Source organism: Clavelina lepadiformis, chromosome 6 (genome assembly GCF_947623445.1).
Source record: "Clavelina lepadiformis chromosome 6, kaClaLepa1.1, whole genome shotgun sequence".
Taxonomy (NCBI): Eukaryota; Metazoa; Chordata; class Ascidiacea; order Aplousobranchia; family Clavelinidae; genus Clavelina; species Clavelina lepadiformis.
The window spans coordinates 8,456,198-8,470,531 of record NC_135245.1 but is presented as its reverse complement, the minus strand read 5'-3'; the positions used below and the strand labels follow the sequence as shown (position 1 = coordinate 8,470,531).

The following is a 14,334-nucleotide window of genomic DNA, read 5'->3' as shown; positions in this document are numbered from 1 at the left end:
AAGACACATGACATACTTTTAAAAATTTTATGCAATCTAATCTTCATTTCCACTGTAGTTACGATAAGTTTCTGAAACACTGGCCTAATCAAAATTCAATTATCATAGCTATTTGTTTAGATAGATGTATACTGTGCGAAATGAAACTGCAAATTTGCTGTCACTGTTCTCAGGAAAAAGCAGGGATGATAATAATTAATCAGCATAATATTTCCTTTATTCATTCATTTATCAGATACAATACAACTTACATCATGATCAATTAAAAGAACTTTGAACTTTGTCATGCGGTAACTATTATGACAGAAACAAATGGTAAACAATTTTCCAGTCACAACTGCAAGGTAATTCGAATCTGTTAACTTTAGCTAGTTTGGCAACGTCCAAGGAAATAATTACACAACTTTATTGTTGTCTTAATTACACATGTCTCGTGCACACAACTTGCAAATCTTAACAATAAAACTTGACTTAAAGGTTTGCAAGTTGCATGACACAAGCTCATTTACAGTTGCGACTGGGCAATATGTCAATCGCTCTGACTGAGAAACTTCATTGCCTCATTACGTTCCTCAAGTAATTCATTAGCTGTTGCATCCATGCGCACTCGGGATCGATCATCTATTTCAAGACCATCCACTATAGTATAACCATTTTCCTAAAAAATAACAAAATACTTTTAGATTATTTTTTGAATGGAAATGGTGTTGAAAAATTGCTGCAGGGTTACTTAAAAGACTGCATGTAAACGAGACCATTGAATACTCTATTTCGGGACTAAATTTTAGGTCCTGGGAATTTTCGTGGTTAACATGTTTATTTCTTGTAATATTGACGCAAATACAGCAGTGCACCAAGAGTGTCATCATTAAAACGATTTCTAATTTTATTGCCAAAATAACCAAGGAGAACGCATGTTCAGCCTCAACTGAAGGACTCCATACTACTTTTCCAAGTTGAGACTTGACCTCACGGCATTCTGCTTCTTCGTTTTCATCAGCTGCCATAAATGTGTTCAGCTCTTGAGGTAAAGTCATTTGAGAAGTAGATTTCTTCAGTAGTGCCGCGTGGATCTGATTCGTTAGTAGAGAACCATGTTTGAATAAGATTTGTTGCCAAGGTGGCAATTTTGGCGTCTTGTGCGATTTCCAAGGTTTCCTGAGGTATTCAAGAAGGTGAATCAGAGTATCATTGCGACGCTCATCGATCCGAAAAGACCAAGTCTGCTTCTTCACTGGCTAGTGCGTCAACAGCAGCCTTGACGGGGGCCAGAGCTTCACCAACACCATTTTGATCTCTTTCCTGAACTCGTAGAATCTTTTCAGCATTGTCAGCAAACTATTCAACCTGGTCTTGCAATCTAATAGAAGCATTTTCTCTTTACCAAAAGATTGTCATCATTTTTTACGAGGGAACTCCAAACGACTTCTACTGTTTTTCTCACGATATCTTGCAAGCTAGGTGACAAAAAAGGAGCGACCTCCTCAGAATCATCCTCAGCAACTGTCTCAAAGTCACTTCCAAAATCATATACATCAGGAGGCTTCACTAGAATAATACTTAGAATTAAATATCTTGTACGAAACATCACAAACAGCCAAATGAATTGCATGGGCATAGCAAGTCACATGTTGAGGGCTAGTGTCCTTTCCGAATTTTACCATAATACTGGCACCATCAGTGACTGTTGCAACCACATCTTTTTTCAGGTTCAGACCAAAGCATTCCAATCGTTCTTCAACCAGCTTTGCTGCAGTCATAGTGATAGAAAATCGACAATTTTTTGTTTGATTGCAATAAACTTTTCATGGACTAGCTTTATAATTTTCTCTCTGTGCTTGATTACTAAATCCCGAACCTGCTTGTGGGATCTGGACAAATCATACCAGTCAGCCTTGAATGCTCGTGGCAATTTGATTAAAGGTAAGCCCATCCACGGGATTCAAATGACTAAGCAGGTCGTTGAGGCTCGGCTTCTTCACCTTGAAAAAGGATCCAATCTTTCGGACTTTACATTTTGGCTGATCTTCCGCTAAAACTTCCATCAGACATGACTTCACTGCTATTTGATGTTTTCATTTCAAGTGGGTGATTAGTTCCTTTGTACTTGATCCAGCAGCTTTCAAAACAGGTTGGCATAGATTACACTTTTCCTTTTCTAGTTTTGCAGTAAGAAAAGCTTCGCCATACTTTGATTTTCTCTGTGAACTTACGTCTTCAAAATTAGACATTTTGATTAAAATATACCACCACGACTTAGTCAGAACTAGTAGCAAGCATATCAATACAGTTTGACTAAAACCTGATGCACAAGGTCCAAGCCCTTGCGATAAAAGCAATTGTTCAGCCATTGTTACTCAATAGGTCGCATGATAACACTTTGCGCTGAATCTAAGTGGCAAGCTACTGCAAAACTGTTTTAAATAAATTTAATCCACATATCAAGCAATATTGAACGGCCAAAACGTTAACTCAGAATTCCCGGGATTTCAAGATAAAAAATCCTGGGGAAACAAGATTGGGATTTCCCGGGGCCCCAACCCTACTACCTAGCACAAGTTATTTTTCGATCTTCACTTTTACATTTACAACTAAAATCTAACAAAATTATTGAAAGAACAACCAAAGAATGTATTTTAAATATGCACTGTACCACAATTCAGACCAATACAATATTGAATGTATAATGTAATATATAATGTAATTGAATGTATAACCAATACAAAATGCCAGTCACGAAGGTGATCACAAATTGCTTTAGCTGCAGACATGGCACTTGAAAGCTTACGAGCAGCAATAATAGCAGCACCCCTTTTTTGAACAGTCTGTAAATGATATAACAGTTTAAGTAACCAGGTTATATAAGCAACATAGTTATGCAAAAATGCCTTGGCAACTCTTATGTAACTGGTTTTAATTAATTTAAAGTAAACGAGAAATAAAGAATTTCTACTAAACAGATTTCTAATTGTAATTAGCAGAACTAATTATACATTCACTTCAAACAAGATGTAATTGGAACCAGGATATAAGCTTTCTATATGTAAAACATTATTGGAACCAACATTTGAAAATTATGCAGGGCTACCTGAAAAAGCAACTTTTCTTATTCTATGTATTGTTTATTTATCACCATGGGCGGTGGGAAGCACAAAATATGGTGCTAACCTCGTTGTATAAAGGTAAAACAAGAAATACACTCACAAACAATCAATGATGAGGAAAAAAGTGACAATGCATTGGATACAAGCAATCTAACACTTGTTCTGTGATATTTTAATAATACTGTGATTCTATTGTACTATATCTTTTGTAAATGCAGTACATCACATGTTGTTTATACAACTGTTCAGACAGAGATAAACTTACAGTTACACCTAAAACATATTTTGACTTTTGAGGAGACTATAATGCAAGTTACCGTAATAAAATCTCCGTTTAGCCATGCATCATCTTTCACAACCAACGGCACTGGTTTCGCTTCGTCACCTACAGATACTGTGGCATGTCGAACATCTGGGTATTGGGTGGAAGAGTGGTTTCCCCAAATAATAACATTTCGCACTGCGCTGGTAGCAACCTCTAATCTTGTGGCAATCTTAAGCACAAGTTTGTAAGTGTTTCAAAAGCCCTTTTACTTCACACATCTTTGTGAATTATGTCTGTATAGATCTGTATGTTGTGTAACAAAAACTTCGAGAATTTCATACTTATAGTACTAACTCTTGCTTGTAAAGCAAAAAACTATATTATTTTAAAAATTTGTTCTATATTTCCATGAAACCTATGAGTCTTTACCTCAAACAATATTATTATTAAAAGCACATTTTAAGCTTTTCTAAATACCTGTGCTTTAGCCCTGTTATGATCAAGCCTTGTAAGACAAGTGAAGTTTTCCTTTGAAATTGATGGGGCACAAGTTGCGGCAATCAAGCAGTTGGTATTTGCAGGGTTGCCCACTACCAAAACCTGAGAAATAATGAAGGCACTTAAAACAGAAAAAAACAAAACGGTCAAAGTTCTAAGAAATGCAATAAGCCATATACAGCAGCATCTAGAATTGATGGTACGTTAAAGTTTTGAAGTACAACAGCAAAAAGTCCTCAAACGCTCCAAGATCCACACCTTCACACTTTTCTTTGCGTAATTCTCTAAGGCTTTCCCTTGCTCCTTAAATATTTTAGCATTGGCTTTTAGCAAATCTTTTCGTTCCATACCTTGCCGACGTGGCATTGCACCCACCAATACAGCATAATCTATGTCAGTGAACGCTTCTTGTACGTTACAGGTGGCTGTGATTTCTAAACATATCAACATGATTCCAGAGCAGCAATATGACAGCATACTCATTAAACATTAGTTGATTTTGAATATTTTCTGATTTAATACGATCATGAAAATAAATAACAGTAATGTTTTGTTAATAATCATGCAATCAATGTATTGTAGTCATGGTATTGTATTTTGTTATTGGTCATGTACTTAACGGTTTGCAGTGTTCCATTAAATTTATCTTTTTCAGGTACATAATCTTAAAACAGTAGATATGTATGTTTATTTGGTGGTGGTAAATTTCTATCTGAAAAGTTGCATGGTGGAAATAAAATGACAAAAGGTGAAGAGCCACTGAACAGCATATGCTAAATGCAAGCAAAAACTTCAATTTATTTAATTGAAATTTCGGCGACATTTTTCTAAAAAAAATACTCGAAGAAATAATAATGAGCAAAATATCATAGCCAAAAAGTAAATCTACCAAACAAGAAGACTTAAAATATATATTAAGTGTATTACAATGAACTGTGAAACAGTTGCACAAAATCTGATTCAGTACATGCTTATTGCTTACTCTTCAAATTTGGCAAGGCACAATCTTGTAATTCTAAAACAACCCCACCTAGAGCCTCTTGCATCATTTCAATATCAAGAAGAATGAGAGAAACTGACTGTAAGCGAAAATAATAAATGTAAAACTTACTTATAACCCTAAATATTAAACGGTATTTTTAAAGGGGAAAAACATATACAAGCATGACTAAAATAAGTTGTCTTTATATAGAAAATACCAACCACATTTTTTCCAAAAACATCTCCATTTGCAATAGAATATAGCAATGAATATGCGATTTGCCCAGCTGCTCCTGTCACCAAAACTTTCAGTTGATCAGTCTGCAATATTACTAAACATTAACTTTGATCCAAGCAAACACCAAAACACACATGAATACATCAAGGTTCGTTTAATAATTATTATAGTTGCAGAGGTAGCATTCTGAACCCAGCTCGCAAACTTTTATGTGCTTGTAAAAGACACTTTTACTGGCAAATACCTTCCAATTTCCAGGAAGTAATTATTACTAATTAATAATTTCTGAAAACAAGATGAAACAAAAATAAATGCACAGTGTAGGTACAGCAATAAATGCTTCACCAGACAAAATTTCTTCAAGCATCTCTTCTTTGTGCAAGTTCATCATGTCTTGACACATTTTCTCGTTTTGTGTTAGCCACATGCAAATCGTATAAGAGTTGCAATTGGTATAGCAACTTTCCTTAAGAACTAACCACACATATGCGTAAGGCGAGTGTGAGATAAAATTCAGAATACTACCCCTGCAAGTATGGGAACCATACTATTTTTGAAAATTAGCAAATTGCAACAAAAAATGTGTTGGTCATTTGCTATTGCCTTTTAAAATAATCAAACCCTGAGTGCTGATTTACAGTAAGACCCCCAAAAAAATAAAAATTAATACTTTACATGCTTTCCAGTAATACCCACCATGATTAGCGTCCTCGGAGTAGGAATTGGTGTTATCAGTGACAAGTTTAACCAAACAAACCTAAAAATCTGCTGCAATAATTACAGACCAATAACTTAATATTGATAGATCTATTTCCTACTCTAGTAGGTACATGAAGGTTACCATTTTACCGGAAGATTGCTTTGATTAGCATAAGCAGTTGACTTAAAGAAAAGACATACAATTAGTTAAATTTCATTGATAAAATGGCCAGACTAAGATTTGAGTCAGTTTAGGATTAAGTGACATAAAGGTATATTGAGAATAGTATACAAGAACATAAACTTAATAACATTTTAAGCCGGTATAAAGTTCAACAGAAAAATAAAAACTGCCACTACATTGAATATTGTAAAGGACGATGTAGTGTGGGGAGCTACAGGTTTTTAGCCTAAAAATATGTTTATGAAAGATGTCATTTTAATCATGAACATTTTTTTAAATCAAGTACAATCTAACCATTTTGTTCATTAAAAATATCGGTTTACTGAGGTATATCACTGCGCAATCAAAATTGGAAGAAATTCTTAGAGTGTTACAATGAGCTGAATAAATTAAACCTCATCTCAGTCAACACCAATATGTTTTGCTTATTTCTTTCCTGTATTCAATCAATTTATGTAAAATAGAATTTAGGACTCATTAGATTAATAGTGAAAAAAATGTTTTAAAGACAAAGGTGTACCCAAAATGACAGATAGTCAGTAAGAAAATTGGTCAATGGCTGTTTGTAAAACTTACATTGAAGTGTGACGAGTTTGAAAATTTAATAATACGATTAATGACGAATAGCGAAGATCCTTGTTTTTAGATAAATGTGGCCTGACACCGACGGTATTTGTTTTTTAACATGTATATATTTATACTGCTACAAATATTATATGTTCAATAACATGGCAACTAGCCGAAAGAAGCACAAAAGAAAAATTATTGCAGATGCATCAGGACAAGATTAGACTAATCTTCTCTTTTTTATCCTCAGAATCGGAAGTATGGTAATTCTGTTTTCTAAACACTATTTCAAAACAAAGTTTTGCACCTGAAATTATCCAAAACTCAGTCAACTAACCAAAATCGAAATAACATATTATTTCTGCCAAAACTCTAAAACTCAGCACTGGTGTACTGCCCACCAGCATGACTGGATAATGTGGCAGTTTATGAGAAACCGTGCCCAAAAAGACACAAATTTTGGTGTGATGGTGTGCATCGAAACCTTAATTCAAACAACTGTTTTTTGTTTATTTATTACAAATCGGTATGGACGAAAAAAATTTGGCTGGCATGTTGAGGAATCTTGTGCGTGCAGGTCACAACACAAAATTAATCAAAAACTAATCCACACAGACCCCAACTAAATCATCACTAAACTACCCCCAAAACTTTCTCACTTCCACAGATTAATGTTGGTACTTCCTCAATTCCCCAAATTATTGTTGACCCCAGGTGCCACACTTTCCGCTATGGCTTGCCAGCACCTCCACTATTTTCATGTTTAACCGTTTTCTATTGATAAACTTATCATGAACATTAATTTTATAATCATTGCTTGTAGCAAGAATGGCAGCAATGGCCAGATCGCTTGTGATTTAGAAAAGAATCAAAGTGAGTTGACATTTTCCATTGTTAAGTAAAGTGACCGAAACAATCTTGCCAATTAAACAGTAACTTGAAAAGCGGCTATATCTGTGATTCCCAAACTGTGTGCCACCACAAATTCTCAGGTGTGCCGCGAATCTTTTTTGGAAAAGAACTGTATAAATATTTAAAATAAGGCATGCAGACAAGCATATACGACCTAAAAGCTTTCTAATTGCTTCAACAGCTGATAAATAAGCACATGTGACAATGAATCCAATTATGGCATTGCCGATAGAGTAGGGTAATTTTTTAAAATAACTTTTCTTCTCTTGTAAGTGTGCCTCGAGCGTTTTATAATTTTTCTAGTGTGCCCAAAAGCTGAAAAAGTTTGGGAACCACTGGTCTATATCATAGGCTTAAATAGGTGACTTTTCACCGGTATCTGTCTACCAAAGTTGCAAAATCACAATACCATGACCGGCAGATTTCCGCTGATTATTAACCTAGCTACTGAGTTATTATTCTCATTTTGGATAAAGGCAAAATATCCAGTAGCATAATATTGTAATGGTTAACGATTGGTTCCGAATACTGGCGGTTTCAAATCTTGCTTAAATCTGTTTATGTTAAATCATTAATTTGGTTATGAGAGATGAGAGTTTGTGTCAGAGGGGACTAGTTGTAAATTAAATTAGAGTTTGGAAAAAACATTATGTCACTGTATGTTGAAAATTAGCGTCGATTTTAATTTGCAGCCTAGCTTAGTAATCTAATCAAGAGGTAAGAGTTTGGGTCTGAGCAGTGCTGGGATTCAGTCGGTTCGTTCGAACCTATTTTTGGAATTTTAATGACTCCCACGAATCAGTTGTTATTAAGCGTATGTATAGGCCTATGTGTATATCAGCCCCGGCCCCCGGGTCAATATGGCATACTGCTAGTGAGAGAACCGGATGTTAAAATATATGAATCCCACTACTGGGTCATAAGGGGTTAGTTTTTTTAAAGGTTAATTTGCACTTGGGAAAATTACTATGTCTTTTAAGATAAAAATTATGAAATTAGCATACTTTTCAGTTCACAGGCTAACCTAATTGCCGTTTACCATATTCGTATCTTCCTACTTCAGTAAACAGTAGCTGATAAAATACCGGCGCACCCGCAATTGGCTGACGTCCTATACGAGCTAATCTTTGTGCAAATGCCAATTGCCACATATTTTTTACTGTTTTTTTTTTTTATTTCTTTTATGGTATTGCCCAGACTAGAACTATTTACTAGGTCCAGTTGGTAGGAGCAACCGAGCAAGTGTCGTGAATGCCTTACCCAAAGGCTTATAGCGGTAGCGTCACTGGGTATCCAACACGAGCAGTATTGCTGTGAATCCAGCGCTCTAACCACTTAGCTACAGAGCCAACAGAATGAATACACCACTGCATACGCTAATGTAGTAATGCAAAATATGTAGGCTAGTCTTGTGGTCAAATACACTATAGTTGATAAAACACAAAAACATACGTATATGACTGTGAGTATGATACCTAAATTGGGTGACACTGGCAATGCCACCATTTGCTGATGACTGATGAGCAACCTCAGCAACGACCTAGAGAATGACCGATTGACCGTTGAAAGTTTCTTAGAAGTCAAATCGCTGTAGCTATCATTTTACCACATTTTACATTTTTTTGTTGCTACGTTGTAATGTAATGTCATAGAAATGTAGTTGCTCGAAAAACAATGTGTTGAAGCACTCTCTTCGTGGAGGATTAGCGCTTTAAAAGCGTGGAAGGTTATGACAAATATTAATTCGTTTGTGTATTACTTGTGTGAAGTATTACACAACAAACATATCTGTCATAAAGACCGGCTTCACTGGCGGCTATTGTTACAATATGAGCAAGGACGATTAAAGATGAGAATTTGTTTTACTTCTGCTTCGATGATATGAGTTCTCATTCCTCAAACGGCGTGACTATGCTGTTAGTTGTGTGACGGTTACGTCACGAGTCATGAGTTATTAGTTGTTACATTTCTCACTCACTTGTTAAGACTGCCCAATAAAGTCAAATAAATTACCACGTTTGAACTGGTGTGCCCTATATATATACAATTGTGTTGTATGCAAGCCCCCCTTATTATGTGATTGATTTCATTGGTTACTACTGCGCAATGTAACATCCAGTAAGCTGTGCCCGAAGGTGAAAACCTTTGTGTCTGATAATAATATATAAAAATGAGAACTTTATAATTTAGTAATTTGTATAGACAGAATATAAGCAACTAACAGCATAGTCACGCCGTGTGAGAAATGAGAACTCATATCATCGAAGCAGAAGTAAAACAAGTCATCAACCGTCAACCGTCCTCGCTCATATTCTAACAATTACCGCCAGCATACGTGGTCATTATGACAGATGTGTTTGTTGTGTAATACTTCACAAAAGTAATACTACAAACGAAAACTAAATTGTCATAAATGGTACCTCGATAACTCGGACTCAAGACCTTCACGGTGAGAGTTTTGTATGCAATAACTTAGCGACGTGGGACTTCAGCGGACTTTCGTCATACCTTTATCAAGATTTCTACAGCTGCTAATTTTTACGGAACTTCACCCTTGCTACTTTTAACCGGTACAGTGTTTTTATTGTATATTATAATTGATGGTTAATGGCTACTTGTTGAACCTGTCTTATGTTTTCTAAATTGCATTTTCTTAAGACATTAGAACACGCTGTTGATAGTCATTTTCCCCCTAAAACATTACCGCAATCGAACGTTATGTCCACGAGTGTTCCAATAATCATGAGCAAACTATTGTATATATTTTTAGTCATCAAGACAAAGTCCATTGGACATTGCAACAAACTGCATCTTATTACCGCGAACAAGGCTTGCTACAGCCGCGGACAGACACACGCAAACGTGATCGCTCATTTTTTTTATCTTCGACACGCAAGGGAAATGCGACACTTCTGTAAGCTTATATCTCACGTTTTGTATATCAAGTAAAATGGTGTATCTACATTTGTTATATTTGCCGAGCTCTGTCATTGTACTGTACTAAATTCTTATTTTAATGACTGTGATGAACATAATAACCATAGAAATAATTTTGTCAAATTCAGCTTGCCTTTCAATTTCATTTTTCACACAAGTTTCTTTGTAAGAAGGAAGGCTATGTGACGGTTACGTCACGAGTCATGAGTTGTTAGTTGTTACTATTCTCACTTACTTGTTAAGACTTCTCAATGATGTCAGATAAATTACCATGTTTGAACTTGTGTGCCCTGGAAGGAGAGGAAATGCAGACGAAAACAGCAATATGGTTCATGCACATGAAATTAATGGTACATAGAAACTGTGACGGTGGGGGCATATTATACCATAAAGATCGAATATAATGTGGACTTCCTGTTTTCGAAAATCTACTTTGCGAAGCTTTGCATTGTGTGCCGATAACTTCCTGTTTTTGAACATCGGCTTAGCCAACCATTGCATTGCGTGCTGATGACTTCCTGTTTACCGTGTTAAGTCGTGATAAAAATATCGTGCCTGTCTATTTTGCGTGCTTTATTAGCAGTTTTATTATTCACAGTTGTTCAATGCAAAAAGTATACTAAGATCAACGTTATAGCATGGACGTCTTTGTGCTGTTGCTGTGCTAATGATTTATGAAAATGTAATCTTTCAAAGAAGCTTCAATATAATCAGTATATACAGTTGTCATTCTTGTGTAAACATTGCTGAATTCAATTTGAAGAAGTTCAGTGTCAAGTTAGACAACTTTGTTGTCATATTCACAAGACAATGAGCTGTTAAGGTGAACAATTAAGTCTGATGGTGAGAAAAGCAGACAACGACCTTATGAGACTCATATATCATCACCCGCAATAAACATTTCAACAAGCAATTACAGTTATTGTAGTGGAGTGGGTCAACCTGTCAAGTTCAGGTGCCATATACCCACCTTTTCATTACAAAGCAAAATGATAAAAATAACCAAACTTAAATTGTGTGGGTTTATGCGAAGTGATCACGAGAAGGGAAAGCGGGTGGCGCGTCATCAAAGGTATATAATCCAAGAGAATGCGAATGTTAACATAATAGAAACTGTTGTGAGTCCAGGTGAAGAATCACCTGCGCGGCTGATATAAACACAAAGGAACCCGTAAGCAGTAAACAATAAAACATTTTGTGTTTCTAATCAAAGAAACATTTCGGTGGAATGACTTTGGGACAAGTCCGAGAAGTCTTGACCGTGGCAGAAGAGGTTATGGCGTCGTCATCATCGTCGTCTTGGTCATCTACGTCAAAAACTGAACTACTCTGAGCTCGAGCCATTGCTGTCTTTGTTGTTAAATCAACTTTTTTTCAAGAATAGAGTTAGCAGTATCAGCCACATTGAAAAAGGTCGGGTGTTTTCATCAGACATTAAGAGGTCGCAGTAGCGGCCACAATGATTGAAACACGTCGGGATCTTTCACCAAAATGAAGAACTACTTTTGGCTTATGAGGATATCTTAACTTGATTTACCTGTTGAATTATCTGACTCTATTGTTGCTTGCGGTTAGAATACTTTATTCTTTTGTCGGCCTAAAGGTTTTAATATTACAACAGAAATAATTTACAAGAAAATATTTTTATTATAGGTGCTGTAAACTTTCTCAATAATACGAATAACCAAGAACATAAGTAATACTACTGCTTTTAAAATGTCTATTGAGTTACAATCACCATGACTATCTCAGACAACTCATCTGTTGATTTTGATGATTCACTAAGCTAACTCTCTTGTCGCTAGTAGAAGCGCGAGCTTATACGACGGGCAAGCGATGGTAGTTAAAATGTTCGAGATGAAAAACGCAGCAAGTCGTAGCAGGTGCAGCGAGCGAAACAATGTTTTGACAATGTGAGATATATATAGCTAAAGCTGATACAGTGAGACATAGATAAATGATCAGTGTTGAGGTTTAGAACCGGGCATTTCCAATAAAGATTTCTTATCAGCATAGATGCTGGAAAACAACCTGGGAACATACTAAAATGAGTGTTCACACGAAGTTATTCAGTGCAATTTTCCAAATATCAATTGACAGTTGAAGTGTTTATCAAAAAACAAATTCACAAACTTCGATCAAAAACTAGAAAACACTTTTCCAAGAAATGATGTAGTGGTGTTAAAAAATACCACCCATGCCCCTGCAAACTTTTGGCTCCGTTGTTTATGCTATCGTTTATTTTGTTTCTTCTAGCCAGCACAGCCTTCATAAAAGTCCAAATTCTTATATTCCTAATGTAGTCGTACTTTAATAGCAGTAATGTTTTGCCGATTCTGATTCATTTTGAAAAAGATAAAGTGCGAGGATAGGTCAAATGAGTTCACAACGTAGTTTTTAAGAACTTCTGAATAATGGTCACGTAACCAAGGTCAAATGAGTTTATGTTCATTAAGATGTTTAACTTTTTCATTATCGTTGTGTAATCCATGAAAACATTCCCAAATGAAATTATGAACAAAAATAGATTTCCAATCATCAGCAGCAGTCATTTTGAAACCCAAACCCTTAAAGACCTGGCAAATCTAAAATGAACAAGTTTGTTGATTGGAGTATGAATTAAATTCCTCATGTACCGAAAAAGCTACAATGGTTTACGTCATTTTTAAACAAAATTCAAGAATTTCATAGAAAAACATTCAAACCACTAAAATTCGTTAAAGGTAAGTCTTCCTTGAGAAAATTCGAACGACAATGCAAAGTCGTTTCTCTCGGCAGTGAAAAACAACGCAATCGAGACGTTTGAAAACAATACCGGAACTGAAGTTCGAATCGTTCTTAAATGCTTAATGGTACGAGATGGTATTAATGAAGAATTTCAATTTAGTTCACAAACTGAAGAAAATCTTTTAGGAACAGATGCAAATAGACTCTTTGAGAAGATGACGGCAAAGATCCTTAAAAATATTGGTAGTTTTTTTACAGGGAGGAGCTGATGGAGCTTTGTTTGTATAACCCATCTCAAAACTCATGCGATAGAATTCAACCCATTACGTGATTGTTTATACATACCTCTTCCAGGGTTTATTGGAAAGAAAGCTAGTATTAACATGAAAAACGAAGATAATGAATGCTTCAAATGCTCAATTACTAGAGGTTTGAATCCAAAGAAAGATGATTCTTAACGAACTACAAAAAACCTTCGAAAACGGTCCGAGCAACTCAACTTTTCTGGGATTTCTTTCCCAATGTTATTGAAGGCATCACCAAGTTTGAATTCAGGAACAATGACATATCAGTGAATGTAATTGGATTTGAACGTGTTTTTTACCCTTTGAGAATTTATGAAGGTCCTAAACGTAAATACAAAATAAAATTGTTCTTTATCAGCAAGCATCATTGTTGGACGAAAAATCTAAGTACAATCTATAGATTGCCATCAGAACAAAGTTAAAAGCACGATCATCACTGACATTTTTGTCTCAGATGCTTATTCGTTTCAATATGAACAATCACTTGAAAACCACAAAGAACTATATAACACTAAAACTTCAGTTAAAATCGTATTGCCAAAAAAAGAAAAAAAATTTTTAAATTCAAAAACTTTAATAACTCCATGAAAGTCTCATTTGTTGTCTATTCTGATTGGAATCGTTTATTGAAAAAATTGACACGTGCCAACCTGAAAAAGTTTGGAAGGCATTTGAGCTGAAAATTCTCTTGGTGTATCATGATCTCTACCTGAAAAGGGATGTATTTCTTCTCGCTGATGTCCTTGAAAACTTTTGGGAAAACTGTTTAAGTCATTATCAACTCAACCCTGCTTGGTACTACACAGCTCCAGGATTAGCGGGGATACGGCATTGAAGAAAACCAACGTAATAAATCTCAAACTTCTTACCGACCCATATATGAATCTCATGTTTGAGTCTGGAATTTATGGGGGGTT

The 14,334-nt window shown here is 35.5% G+C and overlaps 2 protein-coding genes across 3 annotated transcripts; one reads left to right on the top strand and one right to left on the bottom strand.

Annotated features, from left to right (window-relative positions):
* Positions 1 to 195: 195 nt before the first annotated feature.
* LOC143463363 (uncharacterized) lies at positions 196 to 5,941 on the bottom strand. Its single transcript, XM_076961829.1, has 14 exons — positions 5,783 to 5,941; positions 5,071 to 5,169; positions 4,850 to 4,946; positions 4,126 to 4,301; positions 3,847 to 3,969; positions 3,422 to 3,598; positions 2,649 to 2,825; positions 2,108 to 2,255; positions 1,895 to 2,062; positions 1,592 to 1,750; positions 1,385 to 1,548; positions 1,219 to 1,302; positions 903 to 1,073; positions 196 to 658 (listed from the first exon to the last, which is right to left on the bottom strand). The coding sequence occupies exons 1-14, from the start codon at positions 5,783 to 5,785 to the stop codon at positions 530 to 532; spliced, it is 1,875 nt and encodes a 624-aa protein (XP_076817944.1). The 5' UTR covers positions 5,786 to 5,941; the 3' UTR covers positions 196 to 529.
* A 2,890-nt stretch (positions 5,942 to 8,831) lies between these two features.
* LOC143462424 (uncharacterized) lies at positions 8,832 to 12,081 on the top strand. Of its 2 annotated transcripts, XM_076960592.1 has the most exons (3): positions 8,835 to 10,018; positions 10,219 to 10,362; positions 10,629 to 12,081. In XM_076960592.1, the coding sequence occupies exons 2-3, from the start codon at positions 10,350 to 10,352 to the stop codon at positions 10,787 to 10,789; spliced, it is 174 nt and encodes a 57-aa protein (XP_076816707.1). In that variant the 5' UTR covers positions 8,835 to 10,018; positions 10,219 to 10,349; the 3' UTR covers positions 10,790 to 12,081. The 2 variants fall into 2 exon arrangements, with proteins under 2 accessions (XP_076816706.1, XP_076816707.1); XM_076960591.1 differs by having other exon boundaries at positions 8,832 to 10,362.
* Positions 12,082 to 14,334: the final 2,253 nt, after the last annotated feature.

What these genes read in the sequence shown, in the direction of transcription:
- LOC143462424 (XM_076960591.1), top strand. Translation starts at nt 10,080, where the DNA reads ATGTTTTCTAAATTGCATTTTCTTAAGACATTAGAACACGCTGTTGAT. An exon ending in AAGGGAAATGCGACACTTCT is followed by an intron (nt 10,363 to 10,628) that starts GTAAGCTTATAT and finishes TTACTTGTTAAG; the next exon opens with ACTTCTCAATGATGTCAGAT.
- LOC143463363 (XM_076961829.1), bottom strand. An exon ending in TTGGTCTGAATTGTGGTACA is followed by an intron (nt 2,256 to 2,648) that starts GTGCATATTTAA and finishes GTTCTGACTAAG; the next exon opens with TCGTGGTGGTATATTTTAAT. An exon ending in AAAATGATGACAATCTTTTG is followed by an intron (nt 1,303 to 1,384) that starts GTAAAGAGAAAA and finishes CTACGAGTTCAG; the next exon opens with GAAAGAGATCAAAATGGTGT.